General features: G+C 47.0%; 1 protein-coding gene across 4 annotated transcripts; it reads right to left on the reverse strand.

The window, feature by feature from the left end:
* Positions 1–4,873: 4,873 nt before the first annotated feature.
* Positions 4,874–13,883, reverse strand: acsl3b (acyl-CoA synthetase long chain family member 3b). Of its 4 annotated transcripts, none has more exons than XM_057056615.1 (15): positions 13,687–13,883; positions 11,856–12,336; positions 11,185–11,362; positions 10,995–11,104; positions 10,779–10,917; positions 10,166–10,313; positions 9,902–10,025; positions 9,376–9,447; positions 9,088–9,227; positions 8,271–8,443; positions 8,111–8,185; positions 7,834–8,025; positions 7,650–7,764; positions 7,422–7,579; positions 4,874–7,349 (listed from the first exon to the last, which is right to left on the reverse strand). In XM_057056615.1, the coding sequence occupies exons 2-15, from the start codon at positions 12,204–12,206 to the stop codon at positions 7,192–7,194; spliced, it is 2,133 nt and encodes a 710-aa protein (XP_056912595.1). In that variant the 5' UTR covers positions 12,207–12,336; positions 13,687–13,883; the 3' UTR covers positions 4,874–7,191. The 4 variants fall into 4 exon arrangements, with proteins under 4 accessions (XP_056912595.1, XP_056912592.1, XP_056912593.1 ...); XM_057056612.1 differs by having other exon boundaries at positions 10,166–10,316; positions 13,687–13,882; XM_057056613.1 differs by lacking the exon at positions 13,687–13,883 and adding an exon at positions 13,597–13,614 and having other exon boundaries at positions 10,166–10,316.
* Between the last annotated feature and the right edge of the window lie 720 nt (positions 13,884–14,603).

Consider the following 14,603-nt stretch of genomic DNA (forward strand, 5'->3'; position numbering starts at 1 on the left):
AAACAGAAACCCAACCTATTTTTGGCCCCCTTGTTGTCAACAGAACGTGTTTAGTTCTCACATTTGTCTCATTCATGTTTAACTAGTATGAGGCTGCAACCAGTCTGGAGTTTGGCTTGGGAACAGAAAGTAGCAGAGCTGCAGGATAGCACCCTTAAAATGTGTCCTGATGTGAGCCACTTTCATGTAAAATCCACGTTTTACATGCGGATTATTTTACTGATGTAAATGAAGGAACGAGATGGAGAAGCTTGACATGGAAACAGGGGGAAGGAGGTAGAGATCTGGGTTGGATAGATCCCCCAACATCACTGCTCTGACGTCACATCCCTCGTCACAGTGACATCAGGCATTTAAAGGATGCATTCACTGCTCATGCAGAGACCGAGATGGTGTTTTGAGTGAGGAAGAAAATGGACGCCATCACGGAGGGTGGATTTGATTGCTCTGCAGGCAGGACTGGACATAAATAGGCAGGATTGCATTTCAGAAAGATGTGGTATTCAAACAAGTCCTGCCTGGACACGTCCCTTTAGCGTTGACAACAGAACTTGTCCCTCTTCGGCTTTTAATGTATCTTTTTTACCCCCAACCGAACAATAAGGATCAGAGCCAAGTGACGAGCCCCGCCTCGGGTACCTTCCAGATATCGGCTCATCTGAACCTCTGCCTCTTTATCTGCTGTGCTAAGAAGCAGATGACCCCCCTCCCCGGGCCCCCCGTCTCCCTCCCCCCGGGGGCAGTGTGGACGATTCTGAGTGATAGATCAGGAATGTTTCATCTCAAGTCCCCACAGATCGTAGCAGATTCGCCCGCTGGATCTGTGATTTCCCCCGCCGGGCCTTGTGACGTGCTGTCTGTGTGTATCCTTCCACACAGCCCCAGCATCTGATACGTGATGCGTTTCTCTTCAGAAAATGTCTGTTTGTCTCTGTGAAAAGCAAATTGAAGGGATTATCAGAGGAGCCTAATGAGGAAACAACGTCTCCTGATTGTTACAGTTATGATAAAGCTTTAAATTATATTAGATTTTCTCTGGGAGGCAACTCTATCAAATGCTTTCTATTGAATTCCCTGGAACAAGGCCGACATCCTGCAGCGGTTCTCTGCAGGTCCTCAGAGGTTTAGGACGCATTTCTCTCCCTCTGCCCCCTCAGCGCTCTTATTTTATTTCAGGGGTTCATTTATTGATGCTGATGTTGATGTGGATCGGGATACTAAAAACAGAAGAAATGCGCCACTGTCAAATCCCATTTCTTTCTGCCGTCATCTTCTTGATGTTTTTGTTGCCTTGGCGATCGTATAATATCTTCTGCGTATCCAGTCAAGCGTAAGAGTTGCAGCTTTTGTTCGTGTTCGCACACTTGATATGGTGGTTTATTACCTCAAGGACCCCGCCGTGACTCAACCAGGATCCAAGGTGAGCGCGCTCAAAACGCTGGTTTCAGGAAACAAAGAAAACACATTTTGAATGAGCTGGAATTATGATAAAGTCCTTCTTTCTCTCCTCACCTTCATCTCAACACCCCCACATCATGAAGCAGGGAGAGAACGGCACACCTTTTCAACCGATGTCTCCATGGCGACGCCGCCTCCCAGCCTCTCATCCACCTTGTTCCCATCCTCTTCTTTTCTGCTCCTAATGGTGCAATATGGTCCCTGCTCTGATTCATGACATTCCTATGTCTGGCTCCTCTCTCGTGTCATGCCAATTACTGCGGTACAAAAGCTTCGTGCTTGTCTTTGGGAGGCAAGTGGTTTGAGGGAGGAGCGGGTGGCGTTTCAGAGTCTGAGTCATTAGGACAGTAGGGGAAATGAATGCACCATCCTGGAGAGAAGATAGGAGGACTGAGGGAGGAGTAGGAAGAGAGTTGAAGACAGAGAATATACGCAAGCCTTTTTTTAAAAGGGCACGTCTCTGTAGCGCCAGAGCAGAAGACCCACAGCATGTGGGAGAGTTGTCAATGTCTGTATTAATGAGCCACCAGCCGAGACCGCGTCTTCTCCTCCTGAGACGTACCAGGGCACCAACAAAGATCAGTAGGCTTCACAGTGAATGCTGGAGCCGGAAGCGTTGTAGCTTAGCATAAAAACCTTGGCCTCCGTGGGGTGGGTGGAAGGGTGGGGGGGAGCCAGGCTGCACGTCCCTGTCCAGAATCCACCTACTGGAAAAGCAAAACAAGCTCCCCAATGACCGTCTGTATTCAGACTGCGCAACACATGCCTGGCTGTAACATGAGGGAAAACCATGTGTATTAAACTGATTTACTCCATCTTCAGTGTAAATAAATGAAGTCTGTTGGTATATTATGGCAGTGTAACTCTTATTACTTGTTCGGGTGCAGATAAACCAGTTTTACCTTGCAGCCATTTTCAGTAAATAATGGTTTTATTGTAGAACATGTTGTGCATCCGTCATAATTAAGCTCACGTTGCTCCGTTGTTTTTCCTCTCTTTCCTTGATGGAACAGACATGGACTTGTATGCAGAAGCTGCTGCTTCACTTGGACACCTTGTGTGTTTATTCGATCCGATGCATAATAAAGATGTCCAACCCCCACCCCCCCGAGAGCTGAAGAGTTGTTTGATCATTAGGATTTGCCGCCCGGAATCACTTTTCTGCTACTTTTCTCCATTTGTGTGGCAGTTCTCCCTCATCGAGTCTCAACAACAGTCCCACCCCATTATTGTCATCTCCCTCGCTGAAAAATCCATAGCCCTTGTGTGTATCTGCCTGTGTTCGTGCGCGCGCATGTGCGCACATTGGACGTCTCTATGGTGAGAGATGCAGGGTGACTCACCGGATGACGTCACCAGAGGAAGAGGCAGGGTGTGTTTTTGAGGAAGAAGTCCTGCCAGTGTGAGGACAGGACCAGCATGCCAACCAGACAGACGGATAGAAAAACTCTAATTTGGCTATATATATTTGGCTAAAGCTATATGGAACCCAGACCCAATCACCGATATCATCATTCAAAAAGCGCCACGATGCACCAAGGTGACACGAGAAGTCACCGCCCTCGGGGTCGGCCCACTTTTGCCCCCCCTAACTGGCCTTTTTCATCCTTTTGACATGCAAACATCTAAAGCGGCACATGTATGTACAGTTTCCAGGCAACTGGGTCACTCTGTATGTTCATTAAAGCCTCTCCGGAAGCCTCACACATGCTGGTTTTGGGCGTGTGAGGATTATGGTCACGCATCAGCTCGCCTACACGGCGTGTGGAGAGGCGCTCGGCGCCCCTGTCCCATTCGTTTTTCACCAGTTTGTGAACACATCCTGCTTCGCCTCGGTCTCGTTCTCTTCTCATCTCCAGGGTTCACCCTCTTTACATCTTCCCATTATGTTGCCGTTAATTAATGCCCACCCCCCACCCTAATTTCCAACTTTCATCTCTGCGCTCACCTCCCTTCGACACTCCCTGGCGGCGGTGCAGTGACGCTGTCCTCCCGGACCCCTCCCATCCCCTCCCTCCCTTCTGTTGCTATAAATAGACAACCCCGGTGAGTCATCGCCGAGACGTATCGGCTCCCTCCGCCCCCACCTCCTCGCTCCTCCAACCGTTACCGCCACTCACCTCTATGCCCAAACTCCCACCCTCCGGCCTACGCTTGACTCAAGACTCCCCAACATCTGCAGGAACGTGCACCATTTTGCACGTGCGCCACATCTGCACCATTTTGGATGCAGAAACACCAGCAGCGGTTGAAAACTGCACTGAGAAACATTTATTTATTGATGTCTCTTTTGGGTCCTGCATGTTTAAATGAGAGATCCGGAAGGTTTTGACCCGAGGTGCAACAGCCCGTCACCACCACTCCAACCTTCCCTCCCCGCCGTGCCGCCATCTTTCTGCATCGCATGCAGCCGCCCGCAGTTTCCTCCAGCCACCGCCCACAGCTCCAGAGTTATGAGCTCCCGCTCTGCTCATCCTTGGGCAAACTCCAGAATGGCTCACTGGCCCACGGTGGAGCGTGCGCATAGGACGCGCGGACACACACGCACGCACACAGGGTTTTTTCCGCACTCCTGACTCATAGACAGGAAGGGAGAGACAGAGTGAGAAAGAATGAAAATAAAGGTGCCAAGAAAGGAGAATTCATGCAAGGAAGGAAATGTCCTTCAGCTTTCTGCTTCGTTGTTATCGTCTTAGTGTGTGTGTTTGTGTGCTTAGAAATGGTGGGTTAATGAAGGCAGCATTATGCTTCTGACGCACTCTCTGGTCCCATCGGGTGGGATGGAGGGAATAAGAGAGGAGAGGAGGGGTTAGAGGAGCGATCACTGAACTCCCACTGGTCTGACACGACTACTGTACACGAAAACACCAGCGTCTGTACAGCTAATGGAAAGGACTTCTGTGCAGCATCTATCCGTCTAAAGGTCTCTGAATGTCATTTTCATATGGGAATGATCCATCTGAACTGGAAGATCAAAGCGAATCAACCAAAACTATCTCAAAGACCAATCAAAACCAAACCACCCGTTAATTCTGCAACGAGGGGTTCGGCGTCTTTGTTCAGACGGCATTAGGCGGATGCAGAGTGAGCGAGCGGGAGGGCGAGCAAGCGCCTGAGTAGGTCTCCGCCGTTTGTTTGGAGCTGAAAAAAATAAAAATAAAGCCAATCCTGTTGTTTACCGGAGGTTAGAACTGTGTGTTCCATTTGCATCTGCGTGCCACATGGTCGTTCATATGCATTCAAGTACACACACTCACATGCACACGGGGACCTTGGTTGCCATAGAAACTCTGCGTACAGGGCGATTGTAATCGTGCTGCTGATGTATCAGTCACATATCACAGACGGACAGGCTGCGCCCGGGATCCAAACACAAAAAGACCTTTAAATGACAAACACTACAACAAAAACCTGCTTTTTTTTTTTTTTTTTTAATTTTATTTCATTATGTAGTTCCTCAAGGCCAAATCACAAATAAATAAAAAGGACAGAGACACTTGTAACAGCCCAACCTGACGGGTTCATAACCACACAAAGCAAGGAGACCCCAAAAACCGGTCAGTAACAAACTAAAGTCGTTAAATATGGTAACAAGGGACTTTACATTTGTATTATTATTCGCAATAGAGTGAAGGAAATTTGATCAGAGACCCCTCCCCCCCATCAAAAAAAACAAATATATTTACAAAGCAAGTAGAAATGACAGGAGTGGTCAAATTCACCGCTGTCCCACCCGCCGTCTGTCTGTCTGTAAAATGTACAAATAGACGTATAAAGGATACACGCGTTAGCATTAAAGCGCGGGGAGCGCTTCACATTCTCGAGTCTCCCAAAGGACTCATGTGTGTTAGAAGGCAACTACCTGTCTCTGGCCAGGCAGAGGAGAAGCAGCATACAGCACAGTAAGCCACTGACGTTCTGATGAAATGTCAGGAGATGTGTTATTTCAAAAAAGACAGAGAGGAAGGTTAACTCCCCTCCCCCGTCCCCCATCAGCACTACAGGCTAAAACCTTCCTGCACCTAGCTAGGAGAGAGCAGCGAGCACGGCGTCGGCTCGTACCTCACTGAAAGCAAAGCGAGTTCTCAAGAAGGCGGCGTCGGGACAATTACTGACCCTTTCATCGTCTGCCTGTCTGGGGGAGCAAAGAGAGAGTGATCCAAGGAAAGGTTTCGCTGGTTCTGCTGCCATCGGGGATTAGCTGAAATCCTACATCGGCCCAACACGTTTATGCAAGAGTTCATCTGTCATAATCTGCAGTTGTCGCAATCAGAAGCTCCGTAAAAACTCTTATCTATAATATACATTGCACATACTGATAAAAGGAGGCCTGTAGGTCTAATATTAAATCCTCACTATTCAGCTCCTTCGATCCTCTGACTAGAGTGCACCTTTTGCTCGCTCAAACATACGTTCAAGTGCTTTGGTACAGTCCACACGCCTTTTCGTCATGCACATTTAAAATGCCAAATATTAGAATTCCACTTTACAGTCTCATTACAGAACATTACATTTACAGCACAGCACGTTCCAAAGGGCTACAAATAGACTTCTCTGTCAGTGTCTCTCTACCATCCTCTTCATCGATCCTATGCTTCTGTTCCTACTGTCTGGTGTGGACAGTAACTGAGCCTTCTTAGGCAAGAGAGGGGCCGCTGTTTTTGGGCAAGCGAACTTTCTACATACTTTAAAACCTGCGTATAAATATTGCACATTCATCTTGATTTTCATACTCGTAAGTAAAAAAAAAAGGAATCTAGATCTAAACACTAAAGGATAAACTGCAAAAACGCACCTCAAATTAACTGGAATAGGCTAATTGTTTTTCAAGTTCCCTTGGCAAAGTTAATTTTGTGCGCTGGTCGAGTGGAGCGGTCTGGAGGAATGAATAGAGCAGGGCCGCACCGTGTTAACACCCTCCAAAAAGGAAAACAAAACAAAAAGAGTGATTCAGAGGCATTCAGGAACTGTAAGAACGTGGGAAAAATAACAACAGGAGTGAAAAGAGGAGTGATAATACATAAACAAAACAACTGGAGATTTTTGATCAGGCTGCAAAAGCAAAGAACATAAGTGCTCAGAGGGCGGAGTGTTTCACGTAAACACACACTCATGCTTTGGAGCACACGCAAATAGAACAAGGAAAGCTAAAAACACACACACAAAAAACTCACATCAAAATATAGCCGGTGTACAAAAAATAAAAAAATGGGAGTTTAAGGACCATCAAAGCATTTAACCATTAAATGTAAAGAAAATGTATTAATGTCCAATCGCTTCACCGCTGATTCTCACACGAGTATAAAAAAAACAAACAAACACGGAAGGGGAAAAAACCCAGATCAGAAACAAAATAGATCCCTGCTTCCAGTCCATGTCGACTCATCCAAAACTGATCCAAATACGTCTCACCCGGATGTGTTTATGTTTCCGTGCGCATCCTTCAGCACAAATCCTCCCAAAGCGAGCGGCGACTTCCGTGACATCACTGAGAGCCTTGCCTGGTTCGGATGTTGGAGGGATGACCTTCATGCGTTTGAACCCTTTTTTGATCAAACCCGGAAAGCAGCGGAGAGTGTGTGTGTGTGTGTGTGTGGGTGAGGTGTTTGTACTGCGAGTGTGTTTGGATCTGATGTGTACGAGCTCAACTGCGGACCTCTACAGTCGCAGCTGCTCCTCCGTGTTCAAGTACATACTGTATGTTTGTCGTGTTGCCTTCGCTGTCTCTGGCTGTTATTTGCCTCCGTACATCCTCTCAATATCTTCCTGGTAGTGTGATTTCAGCTCTTTGCGCTTGAGTTTGAAAGCGTCGGTGACCAGGCCGGTCTCTGGGGTCCAGGGCTCGGCGCTCAGACGGATCTTCTTGGGGATTTCAAATCGCTCCAGTTTTGCTGGGAAGAGCAGAAGGGAAAGGTCAGCGTGACGGGCGCGGCGCGGCGGTGAGAGAAGTCCAAAAGTCCTACCTGCGATAGCTGCCTCGGTGATGATGCGAAGGACCTCTTTCTCCATCTGGGAGCTGTTGCAGAGTTCCTCCCAGGTGCCCTTTACCTCCATTTGCTTCGCCAAGGTCATCAGTTGCTTCTGGTTGGGCACCACGAAGCTGATCACGTACGACTGGTCGCTGTGAGGCACGCGGTTCCCATGGTTACAGACATTAAAGCTCAAAACGAGTTTAAGTGTAGTCGCTTTACCTGTTTGCGTAGGCACAGATGTTGTCAATGAGGGAGCAGTTCTTCAGGACAGCCTCTACCTTCCCCAGAGACACGTACTCGCCGGCCTGCAGCTTCACCAGGTCCTTTTTGCGGTCTTTATAACAGAGCGCGCGTTAACATCAAAGCAGGAAGCGAACGCTGCGGCGCTTCGTCGCCACCTTACCGATGATCTTGAGGCAGCCGTCGGAGTGAAACTCGCCGATGTCGCCGGTGCAGAACCACCGCTGTCCGTCCTCGTCCACGAAAAAGTCGTTGCAGATTTTGTTTGTGGTTTTGTAGTAGCCCATGGTTACGTTGGGGCCGCCGATGAGGATCTCTCCTCGGGGGTTGGGCTTGTCTGTGCAGTAGTAACCACCTAAAACACAAGGGCACCACCCGAATCAGAAAAACCGCACCAGCTGGTCCATTGGGCTTCTCTGTTGTCGCCACTGGCCTCTCACCTTCCTCCCAGTCCTTCAATTTGATCTCGGAACAAACCAGAGGAGCGCCGACACGTCCTGTGCTGTAATCCCAGACTGAAACACACACCGTCCCCCCACCCGGTCAGACCCGCCAACATCTGCCAATCATGTTCGTTCTTGAATAAGTCTACCCTCTTACTCTCGCTGATGGTGCCGGCCCCGCAGGTCTCCGTCAGGCCGTAGCCCTGGCCCACCGGGCAGCACAGGCACACGTTCATGAAGCGCTGCGTGGCGGGCGAAAGGGGAGCGCCGCCGGAGAGCAGTATTCGCGTGTTCCCTCCCAGGAGCGCACGCACCCGTTTGAAGACCAGGCTAGAGGGGGTAGAGCAGCGTTGTACAGTGACTCACATGTGTTAAGAGAAAGACTCTTTAAGACTAGTTATGCTGATTCTTGTGTAGTTTTTCTGCCCCCCCCCCCCCCCCCCCCTATTTATTTACAGGTATCGCCGCCCTTGGAGCTGCTTAATGACCTCTGGCCCCGCTGAAGTGATTGTACATCATATTTTTTGTGTGTGTTTCTGTGCTCTGTGCCTCTCCTCTCCTCTCCCCCTCCTTTCCTCTCCTTTCCTCTCCTCTTTCCCCTCCTCCTCCTCTCCTCTCCTCTCCTCTACCTCCCCTTCACTCTACTTCTCCTCTCCTCTCCTCCCCCTTCTCCTCTCTCTTTACCCAGCCAGCCATCAGCAGGAGGGTCCCCCTACATGAGCCTGGTCCTGCTCAAGGTTTCTTCCTGTTAAAGGGGAGTTTTTCCTTGCCACTGTTGCTTGTCTGGGGTCAGGCCCTGGGATTCTGGAAAGCGCCTTGAAACAATTTTGATTGTATAAGACGCTATATAAATAAAGATTGATTGATTGAAGTTCTTACACGTATTAACACAAACTAACCATTAACCAGGAACCAAGGTTAATGTTTGTTGAGCACCGTGGGACCAGCACTCAGGGGTTGCACATGGCCGTTACCTGTCACAGAGCGGCGTGCTGTAGCCCTTGGAGATCTGCTCCATCTTGTAGTTGTAAGCCAGCACGAAGAGAGTCTTCTGGAATTTGCTCATCTCTTCCACTTTGGTCATCACGTTCTTGTAGATGCGATCCATGATCTCCTGCGGGACAGAGAGTTTACCAGGCTCAATATTTTACAGTTACATTCTGGGAATTAGCTGAAGGGCAATTAGCTGTGAAGGGTATGCTGAATAAAGTGCTTTTGAATCAAACATTTTAAGGAACAGATGAATGTACTATCACACATACTGGTACAGCAGCCATCAGAGTAGGTTTCAGCACACTGGTGTCGCCTTTGCTGCCTTTTTTTATCTTGGTGGACTGAAAATGAAGGAAACAAACAGTCAGTCAATAAAATAAACAGGTAGAGAGCTTTAAAAGTGAACCCATGAAGTTTTCAGAGGTTAACACTGTGAACGGTGTGGAGAATAAAAACTAAATTAAATACGATCGAGGTCTAGTTGGTGCTTAAAGGCATCATTTGTGTTATTAAAATGGTATTAAAATAAAAGGATTGTGACATGAATTGTGGGATCGTGGCAGGTGTAAAAACTAATTAATGTGTTTGCGTCTCATACTTCGTTTATACTTTACACAGAGGAACTGTGCAGTGAGGAGATATATCACCATGGCAACACATTTCTATCACAAGGCATCTGTTTTATTCTCAAAAAACAAAGGTCTTCAAGGATGATTTCATCAAAATTTGAAAGCCAAAAGCAGTTCTAACATAATATTCCTGATGCTCTTTGTAGGAGAGAAAAGGTGCAAGAACCTGATCTGCTAAGGTCTGAGGGGACGAGTAGCCGATGCGACAGCCGTGTGAGATGCACACCAGCTCGGCACTGAGCTCCAGGACGTGGGCCAACGGCAGGTAGCCGATGTAGGTGTCTGTTTCACTGCAGGGACAGAGATGAAACAAGAGCAGGATTGTTTCCACAATCGGGAGATAACAGTTGAGGTGTGGAATGAGGAAATGAGCTCAAATGCTAAAGGTGGAAGCATGGTGAAACAATGTTAAAGTCGGGGGTTGGCATACTTGAGGTTTGGAATTCGCTCGGCCATGCCGGTAATCCCAGCAATGATGTTGCCATGGGAGATCATGACACCCTTGGGGATGCCAGTGGAGCCGCTGGTGTACATGATGACGGCGATGTCTGAGGGCTCGGGCTGTCTGCGGTCCACTGCTACTGCAGATGAACAGAGTGCTGATCGTTACACAGGAAATGGATCCCAAACCAACACACAATATTTGCAGTAATAATAAAGTAATTATGAAGAAAGGTTGATTTCTGTGCGCAAACAGGACGGATGAACCCTTAATCAAACAAGTCAGAATGCTTTAAATGGATTTAGAAAATAAAATATTCCTCTGGGAATATAAAGGAAAATGCTATATTATAGATTCTATAGACTTTTCACACATTTTCCTTGGGTTGTTTTGTCAGAGTATAATTACAGTCACTTGTATTTCCAAACCCAATCATGTAATTATAATAATGGTTACTGGTGCGCAGTTAATTTGACCCGTTTGTCACTCTATTATTCAAAGCGCATCACTCTAATATTGCTTCAGCTCTGTATTAAGCCTCCACGTGGAGCGTTTTCATTTCCACCGCTAAATGAAAACCTCTTTAATAACGCTCACTCACTGTTGTCGGGATTGGATCCCAACTCCTTCACCGTGTCCATGTTGTAGATCAGAATGCCTCTGGGCATGTCTGTCCAGCTTGTGCGTTTACTGTCCACGACAATGATATGCTGCAGCCTTGGAATGTCGCACAGGATGGCCTGGGATGTAAAAGAGAGGGAAATCCTTGAAATATCACAGTGTGCTTCAGACAAATACCATCAGGACAGGTGGGTACCTTGAGGCGGCCCTGTAGAAGGTCCTTGCTAGTGATTATGTGTGTGACTTCGGTCTCGTTCAGACCGTGAGCGATGGCCGCTGGTCCCAGAGTGGCGTACAGGGTCACGACTGTAAAATTAAGGTCCAGTTAAGTCTGACAGTTGTTGTTACTGCAGCCACGAGCGTGTACGTGTCTGAACATTACTCACGTGGGAAGTTATACATAAAGCAGGCTTGGGCCGCCACGATCCACTCTGCTCTGGTCTCACAGAAGATGGCAATGTTACACTGAGGCTTCTGACCCAGAGCCGCTAGTCCGCTGCCAAAACATTTTGCTGCATGAAGGGCTTCCTCGTATGAAAGCCAGTTGTAGTTTCCCAGAATGAGCTGCACACAAGTTCAAAGTATGGTTTGTTTTCAGGATTATTATTAATTGCAAAAAATATGAGAAATAGGGCTATAGTTAGTATACCCAGTCAGCCTTAATCATAAACAAACTGGATCTCATTGGATGCATGCCGATTCAGGGTTCCGAAATACAGGAACGTTGGTTTGCGAGAAACAGTCAATTACTGCCACCTATTGGGCTTTACAAGAAATGCAACTTTTCATGAGGAAGTTTCATTTATTAGATGAAACACAAACTAAAACAAGGCGTCTTCCCCGCCAATATAGAGTACTCGCTGATGATAACCTTGAACATAGCTTAAATAAGAAATGTATTAAAATGTAAACAGTATATAAACATGCAGGAGAAAACTTATTGCGAAATATTGCATGATGTTTATGCAAAAAAAAATCAAATGGAAAAAAATCACGTGCTACAATTACTTTTATAAAAGTTGTCACCAGTGTATTTTTTAAACTGAATGTCTCTCACCTTCTTAAAGATTTTGCCATTCGGCTGGAGCTCATCTTCCTCACTGAGCACCTCTCTGGTGCCAAGGCAGTCTCTCTGGGGAAACAATGTGGCTGCATATTCAAACATCTTATCCAAGGTGTCCACCCCAGGGTGCACGCAGGCCAGTAGCTCGTCTTTGCTGTTGATGGCCCTGTAAGGCCCGGCCGGGTGTCCGCTGGCCGAGCGCGCCTTGACGCGGCGAGCTCGCTCCAAGTTGCTGCCGCTGCCTGAGATGAAGTACCTGGGGATAAAGGTGATGACGGAGTAGACCCACACCACAGAGCGGAAAACCTGCAGCAGCAAAGGATTTATGTCCTCCTTCAACTTCATCTTTGAGGATAAAGTCAGCAACGGAGACAAAGTCAGACAAGACTCCGACACAGATCCCTAATTATCTCAGCGTGTTGCTAAGACACCAGGAAGCGGAGGACAGTGCCTTTGTGTGGCAAGGAAATCAAATCTGCAAAGACACAGAAAAATATGGACCATTAGACATGTGAGCCAGGAAAAGAAGACACTGCAGCACAGTTAAGATCATTAAAGTGCAGCAAATGCGAGCTGGTAAACCAATCCAGCCTGTAAACCCATCTATGTTATTCTTAGGCCGGCTCTTAGTCAGCACTATTTTTTCAGATCCACTGGCCCTGCTGCAAGCAATCCTTAAAAAGAGAGGATAGAAATATGATCCACATCTGTGTGACCATTTTAGCTCAGTCTAAAAACTAATCTGTGTCCACAATGAAATATATACCTCCGTATGGACACACTGTGCACTAACTTGCATCCAATGCCTGTATGTAGCAACAGCGTTTAACATCCCAGAGAGGAATGTCACACTGAGGGACGAGGTCAACAAAACTCAAAACAGATACTAAATACACATAGGATGTGTAGAAAACACATTTAATCTTTTTTTCTGTCCAATATCATGATTACCAGAATTGTGTCAACATTGGTGCCTAGTCCGTTTTGCAATAACTCACATACCACAAGTAGATCCACCCACTTACTATTAAAACTGGTATAGTAACCTCTGCAGGGTATGGCTCAACCACGACCAAAGCAACCTTCTTGAAAACGACGGTGAATTCCACACGCTGCCACCCCATTCGAATAAAATCGTTTCCACAATTTCTGCACCATCATCGCGGTCACAAATAAACCAAAAGGTGATCCGAATCGAACAGCTGGGTCAAAGCACCGCCAGCCACTGATGTAACCTTGAGGAATTATCTGACAGGCATTACATCAATCGATTTTTTCTTCGGTGCTGATTATATCAGCGTGGTGTTGATTTAAAAGACAACAACTACGACAGCGGTATGCTTTGTGCGCCTATTCAAGAGATAATCGTTATCACCGTCAGATGAGATCACAACACACTATAGATGCGATAACGAAAGGATTTTAAGCGTGACCATGCCAAAGCCTCTGCAACCATAACAATGCCAGCGTCTTTGACTGCGGCGCACTTTTTACTCCCCGACACGAAATTATGTGAAAGGGTAACGATGGCGAAGCCGCATCGGGATGATCAGCTAGCTGCCAGCTCAATGAACTAGCAAAGCCAACGCTTAGCATTTAGCATAACAACTGTAGCCGCTGCTGCTTCTGTGAAACGAGCGATGTACCGTAACCATGAATCAATCGATTCCCACAAACGAAAGGACAAACTATACGTTTCACATTATAGGCATTAATCACAAGGAAGGTGATTTACAGGGCGTTGCTAAGTCACGGAGCTAACAATGTGTTCCCCGCATCCACATCTGCAGCGGGTCCACGCAGGCTGAAACTGATATCTTCTTACCGCTTTTCCGCCGTTACGGCTAAGTCGTTGCTTTAACTCACAGAGTCCCTTTATCGTTCTAATCAAACCGCTGACATCCTGAAGGCGGTGTATTTCGGCATATCGCGCAACTACATACCAAAAAGAAAATTTAAAAAAATGTAAATCTATGCGTTACCGGGACAGTTCTGTCAGCCCGGAAGCGATCAAGGGACGTCAGAACCTTTCCCGGTCCGTGATTGGAGGAGAGGAGGTGGCGCGTGTACGGGGCATCCGGGACGTCAGTGGGGTTACTAGCGGACAGTTAGAGCCGCTCCCGCTGCCAGGTTGTCGGCCGACACCCGACCTGCCTGCAGGTGTCAGGTAACCGTGATCCGGATGTGTTTGGTTTTTTTTTTTTAATTATTCTTTTTAAAGATATATATATATATATTTATTTATTTATGTTAGTGGGGACTGACTGATAGCTGGGAAGCACTGGGAGAGCGCAGATCGCCAAGCAGGTCATTTACCCACTTGCGACTTCCAAAATTAATAGTCCAGAAATACCCTCGATGATATTGTTCGTCTTGTGTTCGAGGGAGCCTTAGTGAAATGATTGCCGATAGCGGTTAGACTCCGATTAGAGGAGCAAGGTCCCGGGAAGGAGGGAGATCCGAGTGGTTTTTCTTTAATGGAGGGTGTTCTACTTAAAATAAGAGAGATAAGAGTTGTCTCGTAGATGAGGTCGCTCAACTAAATGTAACTAGTAGGTTGCTTGAAGATCAAAGCCACTTGGCCTCAAACCTTGGAAGTCACCAAGCTTTTTTCACCAAAAACCAAACATCTGTTCTTTGTCCCATTATCAACGTTTTTCCTGAAAATCTTTATTAAAATCCCTTCATAAGTTTCCGATTTATTTTGAACAGCTAGTCTGGCTAATAAACCTTTGTAATCGG

The sequence above is a fragment of the Takifugu flavidus genome, chromosome 15 (assembly GCF_003711565.1).
Source record: "Takifugu flavidus isolate HTHZ2018 chromosome 15, ASM371156v2, whole genome shotgun sequence".
NCBI classification, from domain to species: domain Eukaryota; kingdom Metazoa; phylum Chordata; class Actinopteri; order Tetraodontiformes; family Tetraodontidae; genus Takifugu; species Takifugu flavidus.

What these genes read in the sequence shown, in the direction of transcription:
- acsl3b (XM_057056612.1), bottom strand. Translation starts at nt 12,206, where the DNA reads ATGAAGTTGAAGGAGGACATAAATCCTTTGCTGCTGCAGGTTTTCCGC. An exon ending in CTTTATGTATAACTTCCCAC is followed by an intron (nt 11,105 to 11,184) that starts GTGAGTAATGTT and finishes TTAATTTTACAG; the next exon opens with TCGTGACCCTGTACGCCACT. An exon ending in TTCTACAGGGCCGCCTCAAG is followed by an intron (nt 10,918 to 10,994) that starts GTACCCACCTGT and finishes TTTACATCCCAG; the next exon opens with GCCATCCTGTGCGACATTCC.